At 42.1% G+C, this 9022-nt stretch overlaps 1 protein-coding gene across 5 annotated transcripts in view; it reads right to left on the bottom strand.

The window, feature by feature from the left end:
* Window positions 1-1094: 1094 nt before the first annotated feature.
* FAM114A2 (family with sequence similarity 114 member A2) overlaps window positions 1095-9022 on the bottom strand; it is an 80133-nt gene continuing 72205 nt past the window's right edge. For 4 of the 5 annotated variants that reach the window (XM_040345100.1, XM_040345103.1, XM_040345105.1 and 1 more), the window contains one exon: window positions 1096-1630. In XM_040345100.1, the coding sequence (XP_040201034.1) occupies window positions 1544-1630 (87 nt within the window). In that variant the 3' untranslated portion in view covers window positions 1096-1543. Of the gene's footprint in view, window positions 1631-9022 lie in introns of all 5 variants that reach the window. The other variant, XM_040345104.1, reaches the window with a different exon arrangement.

The following is a 9022-nucleotide window of genomic DNA, read 5'->3' as shown; positions in this document are numbered from 1 at the left end:
GACTGTCACCCTGCCCACTTCTTCCCAAACATATGCAAGATGTATCGCTTGTTTTGTCTAAGGGGGATCGATATCATAAAGTACTAATGCAGGAACAGCAGTATCCAATGGTCCTGCATTCTATGTAATGATGTCGATAACCTGAGTGGAGAAAAAAACGTAGCTTTGGGGGACAGATCAGCCCTTCCTGATGAGGGGGGGAGGAAGCCTTTGGAATCATGCGTTAGCATTCTTTGCTAATAGATCGTCCTAGACAAAACAAGCATTATATCTTCCATATTTAAAATATCCGTATATTGCCCAAGCCACGAATCAGATAATATGCTCCAACTTTGGCTCCCTTTCAACTGTCTGCAATTTGCATCCATGACAGAACTCAGGATATGGTTGCCAAACTTTCTAAAACTTGGCACAAGAATAATGATATAAAACTATCAATATGGCTCTACACATTTTTTATTGTGGCATTTATAGAATATTTGGCAAAGCGACAACTGGCATCATATACCAGTGAATGCCAAGTGACTTTCTAAAATGTTCATAGTCCACAATCAAATTGAACAGGTACATTCCTAAACCAGATTGGCAGCTGCTGGTAACTCAGTTCTTCTTTAGAACATGATTCAATGGTCAGTAACGTGGTGTCTGAAGGGCTAGGAGTTCTTCTTGCACACAACAGCCAATGAGAATCGTATTCTATTCTCTCAGGGCAGCCTAAAAGAATGAAAAGAGATTTCATTGGTGGCTATGGGCTTTTTTTAGAACCCCCCCAGATTGCTCTTTAATGCCTAATGCCTAATACACACGATCGGTTTTCCCAGCAGTCAAAAGTCCGCCGGGAAAACCGAGAACCTGCTTGGTTGCTTTTCCCTGTGTACACATGGCCGGTTTTCCTGACAGGAAAACTGTCATGACAGCTTTGGTCGGGAAAATTGGCCACGTGTATGCTCCACTGCAGTGTTTCCCATAGGAAAACTGCAGAGCAAAAAAACACCAAGAATAGCGGTGGGAAAAAAGAGAACAAGTTCTCATTTTTTTGCTCCCCGTTTTCCTGTCGGGAAAACTGCTATGGAGCATACGCGGCCGGTTTTCCCGACCAAAAGCAAACATGGCAGTTTTCCCGTCTGGAAAACCGGTCGTGTGTATGAGGCTTAACAACTGGAGATATGGGTAAGAACAGGTCTCGCTTCAATCCTAAATCATTTTTGCGCAGCTCTTATGTTGTAATTTAGTATAATATAATAAAAATAATGAAATATCATGGAAATAGTAATGAAAGCAAATAATTTTCTAACCTTAAATAACGTCTTAACTTTACCCGATAACCTTTACATACCTCTTCATATATTCATACAGTTAAAAGGGACAGAATTGCCATAGTTGTAGTGGCAGAAGACAATGTAAAATTTTTGATGTGCCTTTTTTTCTGTTTGGCTTTTCCAGTTTAGCAGAACATGTTCACCAAGTAGAGAGTTTCACTCTGGCGCTCTGAGTTAAAGCATGGCACCATAACCTAGAAGGATGATGTATTGTGTAACAAAAATTAAGTCCTGCACTGGATATGGGAGATTTCAAGTACTGGAAGCAGTAACTGGAAAGCATCTTGGATATAGGAAGCGCTGTTGGAGGCCTGAAAATTAAGACAAAATGGTATAAGAAGGTCAAGTTAGGAACTTTCCTGTTTCAAAACAGAGATTCAACTGGTACAATAAAAAAAAAAAAAATTAAATGATAATTAAAGGAAATCAAGTGCTGATTTCAACTTGTAGGTCAAGGCGGTATCAGAAAGCAGTGCTATCCAACACTTCTATACCAATCAAAAAAGAAAACCGATACATGAATGGCAGAGACAGAATACAGGAATATCAGCAACAATCCAAATACTTCTTTACCTCAAAACATGGGGGTCATGCCTGACTATGGGTCTGTGGCACACTAGTGATTCTGTCAATGGAAACAACTCGACAGCAACAGAAGAGCCAACTTACCTTCTAAAACAGTGTTATGTTATGCTGGCTACGCCAGTGACATGTCACTCTGTTGCCATTTCCTTTCTAGTGGCTGAGATCAGGCAGTATTTCAGCAAGCGAGAAGCATATTGTACGCAGAATCGGCTGTGTTACATCAGTGCTTAGCCTCTACTCTGCCTCTCCCTGCCATCCCTATTACCATAACTGCATTGTAATCTTCTAACCTTGGAACTTTACTTTTCTGTGGCTCCTCGCCTGAAATACACGAATAGGGTAAATTTAGATAATTAACCTACCAGTATATGTTTGGATTGTGGGAGGGAACTGGAGAAAATGGAGGGCAACCACGCAAGCACAGGATGAATGTGCAAACTGAGCGACCGGGAGAGAAGAATCTTAGTCAGGGAGGTGACCAAGAACCCGATGGTCACTCTGAGCTCCAAAGTTTCTCTGTGGAGAGAAGAAAACCTTCCAGAAGAAGAACAACCTTCTCTGCAGCACTCTATCCAATAAGGCCTGTATGGTAGAGTGGCCAGACGGAAGCCAATCCTCAGTAAAAGCCACATAACAGCCCACCTGGAGTATGCCAAAAGCCACCTTAAAGACTCTTAGACCATGAAAAACTAAATTCTAGGGAATAAAGATTAAACTATTTGGCCTACATGGCAGGAACTGAATCGAGGGAAAAATGAATGCAGCAATGTACAAAGACATCTTGCATTAAGAGTGCTCCAGAGCGGTCTGGACCTCAGACTGGGAAGAAGATTCATCTTCCAACAGGTCAATGACCCTTAGCACACAGCCAAAATAACAAAGGAGTGGCTATAGGACAGCTCTGTGAATGTCCTTGAGTGGCCCAGCCAGAGCCCAGACTTGAACCCAATTGAACATCTCTGGAGAGATCTGAAAATGTCTGTGCACCGACTCTCCCCCATCCAACCTGATGGAGCTTGAGAGGCCCTGCAAAGAAGAATGGGAGAAACTGCCCAAAAAAAGGTCTGCCAAGCTTGTAGCATCATACTCAAAAAGACTTGAGGCCATAATTGGTGCCAAAGGTGCTTTAAAGCGGAGGTTCACCGTTAGAGAGCACATTTTCCCCTTAGATTCCTGCTCGTTTTGTCTAGGGGAATCGGCTATTGGTTTTAAAATATGATCCGTACTCACCCGTTTACGAGATGCATCCTCTCCGTCGCTTCCGGGTATGGGCTGCGGGAATGGGCGTTCCTTCTTGATTGACAGTCTTCCGAGAGGCTTCCGACGGTCGCATCCTTCGCGTCACGATTTTCCGAAAGAAGCCGAACGTCGGTGCGCAGGCGCAGTATAGAGCCGCACCGACGTTCGGCTTCTTTCGGCTACGAGTGACGCGATGGATGCGACCGTCGGAAGCCTCTCGGAAGACTGTCAATCAAGAAGGAACGCCCGCTCCCGAAGACCCATACCCGGAAGCGACGGAAGAAGATGCATCTCGAAAACGGGTAAGTAGGGATCATATTTTAAAACAAATAGCCGATTCCCCTAGACCAAACGAGCAGGAAGCTAAGGGGAAAAGGGCAACAATTAAATAAATGGGTGAACTCCCGCTTTAACAAAGTGTCGATGAAAATGTATGATTTTATGTGTATGATTTTTTTGGTTTTTTATTTTTAATACATTTGCAAAGATTTCAAACAACACATTGTCATTATGGGGTATTGTTGTAGAATTTTAAGGCAAATAATGAATTTAATCCATTTTGGAATAAGGCTGTAACATAACAAAATGTGGAAAAAGTGAAGCGCCGTGAATACTTTCTGGATCCACTGCATCCAAAACCCTGTCCTGGTGACTACACGGGCAGAATTAAAAACTTGACATTGTTTCTAAACCTTTTCTGATCCACTAAAAATGTGTTTTGGACAGAAGAGGAAGGGTAAGAACCTCTGTCATGTTTTTATTGCCTTGTGATTTATCATCACTTCCTGTCTCAGACAGGCTCATCATATGTACAGGAATTTACTGCAATTCTCCCTAACAGGGAATAACACAAAGATAAATTAGATATGTTTATCCCCCTTTTCACACTATCCAGTACACAAAAAGTTCAGCCTTGACTTCAATCACACTGACAAATAAATCTAGCATAGCTTTGGGCAAGGATCAAACAGTGCAGTATTCAATCTTGTAGGAACCATTCAGAATTCAATTTACTAAAGCCTGACACATACAGGATAAATTCTGATTGCTTGCCATCTGCACCACACTATGGCTGCACAGTTATAATGAAAAACAAATTCTCTTGCTTGTTTTGGTGTAGAATATGAATGCATTAACAGTGTCAAATATGAGTCTAACTAGTAATGGCAAGTAAGAGGTCAGTCATTTCATGATGAACTAGACATAAACCTAAATACGGGACTGTATTTCACTAATAATTGTTTAGCTTGTAGGACAAGTGTAATCAATGTGGCTAACAAACAGATGCATTTTAGAGTGGTTGTAAACTCTGTTACACCACTTGGACCACCTACAGGCAAGCCTATAATAAGGCTTACCTGTAGGTACTGTGAATATCTCCTATACTTGCACAGTTTTGGAGATATTCAAAGTGCTTGCAGCCAATGACATCATCAGCGCATGCGCTCTGAATTTCCGGCTTACCATGTCGGACCTTCAGAGCCTGTGGCAAAAACGGCAGCTCCCGTGCGCATGCGCGCTAGTGACGTCATCGCGCCCCTAGCCACACATGTAGCCGGAGGCCGCAAGCCCAGAAGGAAGACCGGGTGAAGATGTCAGCTGGAATGCTTTGTTCGAAGGCAAGTCTCTCATATTGTGCCAATATGCGATGCATACTAGCACATTATAACATGGTATTGTAGGATTTTTTTTCCATCGGTTTACAACCGCTTTAATGAGAAACCAATTTTGGTGCAACAAGTTAAGCCTGGTATACAAGATGAGATTATCCGATGAATGATCATCCATTTTTTTAATTTATTTTTTGTTGCATGCTAGTCTCCATATCGAAAACAAATAGGTTACTAAAGTACACAAATTCTTGTTACGACAGAATACAAATTTAGAAGTGATGTAATGTATTGTAGTTGTATTATTTTCGAACAAAAACTGTACTAAAGATTGTACAATCTGGTATCGTACGAGAACATTTTTCATGTTTGTTCCTTCAGATAGTTTCAGACGAAAGCTGCGTACTAACGATCAGATTATTGTACGATTGCTTCGAAAGCAGTATTTTTTGTAAGATATTCTGATGGGGTGTACTAGGCTTTAGAATACATACCAGATGCTAACAAACTTGATTTACAGACACTTATCCTCTAGCGCAGTGGTTCTCAACCTTCTAGTGCCGTGACCCCTTGATAAAATTTCCCAAGTTGTGGGGACCCCAACAGTAAAATTATTTTTGTAGCGTGGGTTGTCAGCACCCAAGGCAAGACAAGTAATTTGCGCCTCTAACCCACAGACATTTAGCGCTCCCAGAGTCCTTTTAATGGCAACTATAATCACAGGTAGTGTCACTCACTGTGTTTCCAACTTCGTGGTGTCTCGCAGCAGTGACACAAATGCCGAAATCAGGAGATAGGGTCTCCTCCAGCCCCTCCTACTTCACATTTCTCACCAGTCAGCTGACCTCTAGTCTGTGCCCCCAGCCATGCCGTGAACTTAATGGGCAACTGCGAAGAGGCTGAGTGGGTGGCTGCGGGTTCCAGGAACAACCCATCTGGGTGGCCACAGGCTCCAGGGATAGCAAAAAGGCTGGGAGAGTGATGCAGGCTTCAGGAAAAGACCAGGATTCGCTGACCCCTGGCAAATCCTCATTCGACCCCCAGGTTGAGAACCACTGCTCTAGCGCTAATAATATTAAAATTTAAATAGTTTTGAGCTGTTTGAGGATTAAAACCCAATTCACAAGTGTAACTGTAATAGCACCAATGAGACTAAAATAGGCAAACTTCCGCAAACAGGTCGCAGTGCTGTGCTTTAAAGTGAATCTTTAATTAGCAAAGATATTGCTTTACTTTGAAATGCTTTTTTTAAATTTTTTTAAATGCAATGTGTCTCTAAACTTTTGCTAGCAAATCTGATTGCTTCAGAATAGTCAGTTCCCTAACACAGCCCCTGTCCTTACATGTCATACTCTTGTTTTGTGGGCGAGTCTAATTACTCTCCTCCCCCTGTTCCCTCACCTTCCTACAAAACCTTTCTTGCAGGGGGAATTATGACTTGGAGATCTTCTTGTTGGCGTATAAAAGGGAAATAAAAAGCCATTGTCTAACTTGGTCTACCAGAACCCACCTATAACTAAAATATAACTTTTAGTAAACCAACCCTTTAAAAAAGAAAATAGATAATAGGGTTATCATGAAAACAAAAAATACACAGTATCTCACAAAAGTGAGTACACCCCTCACATTTTTGTAAATATTTTATTATATCCTTTCACATGACAACACTGAAGAAATTACACTTTGGGGGTTATTTACGAAAAGGAAAATCCACTTTGCACTACAAGTGCACTGTCAGTGGACTTGAAAGTGCACTGAAAGTGCAGTTGCTGTAGATCTGAGGGGGATATGCAAGGAAAATAAAAAACAGCATTTTAGCTTGCACATGATTGGATGATAAAATCAGCAGAGCTTCCCCTCATTTCAGAGCTTTCCCTCAGATCTACAGAGATCTACAGCAACTGCACTTAGAAGTGCACTTTTAAGTGTACTTGCAGTGCACTTGTAGTGCAAAGTGGATTTGCCTTTAGTAAATAACCCCCATTGCTACAATGTAAAGTAGTGAGTGTACAGCTTGCTGTCCCCTCAAAATAACTCAACACAGCCATTAATGTCAAAACCACTGGCAACAAAAGTGGAGTAAACCCCTAAGTGAAAATGTCCAAATTGGGCCCAATTAGCCATTTTGCCTCCCTGGCGTCATGTCACTGGTTAGTGTTACAAGGTCTCAGGTGTGAATGGGGAACAGGTGTGTTAAATTTGGTGTTATCGCTCTCACTCTCTCATACTGGAAGTTCAACATTATGGCAAAGAACTCTCTGAGGAACTGAAAAAAAAAAAACTGTGGCTCTACATAAAGATGGCCTAGGCTATAAGAAGATTGCCAAGTCCCTGAAACTGAGCTGCAGCACGAAGGCCAAGATCATACAGGGGTTTAAGACAGGTTCCACTCAGAGCAGGCCTCGCCATGGTCAACCAAAGAAGTTAAGTGCACATGCACAGCATCATATCCAGAGGTTGTCTTTGAGAAATAGACGTATGAGTGCTGCCAGCATTTCTGCGAAGGTTGAAGAGGTGGGGGGCTCAGCCTGTCAGTGCTCAGACCATACGCCGCACACTGCATCAAAATTGGTCTGCATGGCTGCTGTCCCAGAAGCAATAAAACAAAAAATACAGCGCTCAGGGGTTGAGTAAATATCACTTTATAGTCTTAAAATTGGTAAAATGCGTATACATGAACTGAAAAAGTAATAGGCAGATGGCAAACAGTTAATGAAAAAATAAATAAAATCTAATGAACAGTCCCCAGCACATGTACAGAAGTCGTGTGGTGATAGTGGGATAGAAACCAAAAATCACTTCTGGGAAGATGTTGAAAGAACTTCCAACTGGTGTACATACGGTGGTATGTGGAGGTGATACAATACCTCAGCAGCCGTTTATGTGCCTCTATGCAGGGAGATGGAATCAAGCAGTGGAGGGGTGACATCCACGCTGGAAGCAAACGTTGGTGCTGTTCACATGCAGAGGGAGATATTGCTGTAAATCCAAACCAACAGGGAGGCCGATGAGAGCGGGATATCTCCTCACGACGAAGGTGTAGGGCAGCGGGGAAGATCCTGGATGGGAACCACCGAGCCAGTACAAGGACGCCGCCGCGTCAGTCAAAGGCGAGGAGGGAGGGGCGGAATCTCCACTGAGTCACACAGAGAGGAAGGGAGTGGTATCCGGACCCTGTCCCTCAGGAATCATGTGACTCCAGGGGCCAATCAGTGGAAGTGAAAAACGAGCAATGATGGTAGAAGCGCTGGCGTCACTAGAGGAATTCCCAGAATGTCAGTGTATCATGACAGGCTTCTGTGTACAAGTGGGGGCATCAAACGAAATGGGGGTGAGCCGTGACTGACATGTTTCGCGTGCCAGACGCTTTGTCAAAGTCACGGACAGGCATCACCACCAGATTAATAAATGGAAAATAACCATCCAATTGGACAATGGCAGGCGGGGGGACGGATTTGAAGTTTTAACCCCACCATCACCACCGTTTTAAAAGACATATAAAATATATAAATATTAATCTGAAAACACCCACAAAAGCACGCAATCATAACACGTATACAAAAAAATACAAAAAAGTGAATATATGTAAAATAAAAATAATACAATATAAACATACATACACATGTATAAATATACACATATATCTATATGCCCATACACAGGTATACACGCACACAATCCATATAATCAACTTATAGCATGTACTGACAGTACCATGAATGATACTAGCACGAACACCTAGATACATTCATCCATAAAAAATCCATAAAAAATCATAACGTTATGTATATCAGACCATAACGTTATGTATACAAAAAATGATGTTAGTTGGTGATACTAAGAATGTCTAGCTCCTCGTTGAGGCCACCTGGTGACAAAGAACCCAGCCGAAAAATCCAAAAAGTTTCCCTCTTACATAAGAGGGAAAATCTCTCATTATCAGTAAGTGACCCTGACGGAATGGACTCAATAGCCAGAACCTCAAGGCACTTAAAGTCTTTCTTATGGACATGCAGAAAATGTCTAGGAACGCTGTGTTTATCACAGCCCTTTTTAATAAGGCGTCTATGTTCGCCTACTCGTATCCGTAAGGTACGGATAGTCCTTCCTACATACAACAAATTACATGGGCAACGCAATATGTAAACAACATATTCCGTAGAACAAGTAAGAAATTGATTAATCTGGAACCTGCAGTCTTTGGTTTTAATAAAATCGGTACCACCTTTAGGGATAGACTGACATGTAAGACATCCCCTCTTACAACAT

Source organism: Rana temporaria, chromosome 3 (genome assembly GCF_905171775.1).
Source record: "Rana temporaria chromosome 3, aRanTem1.1, whole genome shotgun sequence".
NCBI classification, from domain to species: domain Eukaryota; kingdom Metazoa; phylum Chordata; class Amphibia; order Anura; family Ranidae; genus Rana; species Rana temporaria.
The sequence above is the reverse complement of the archived record's forward strand: the minus strand, read 5'-3'. Positions and strand labels throughout refer to the sequence as shown.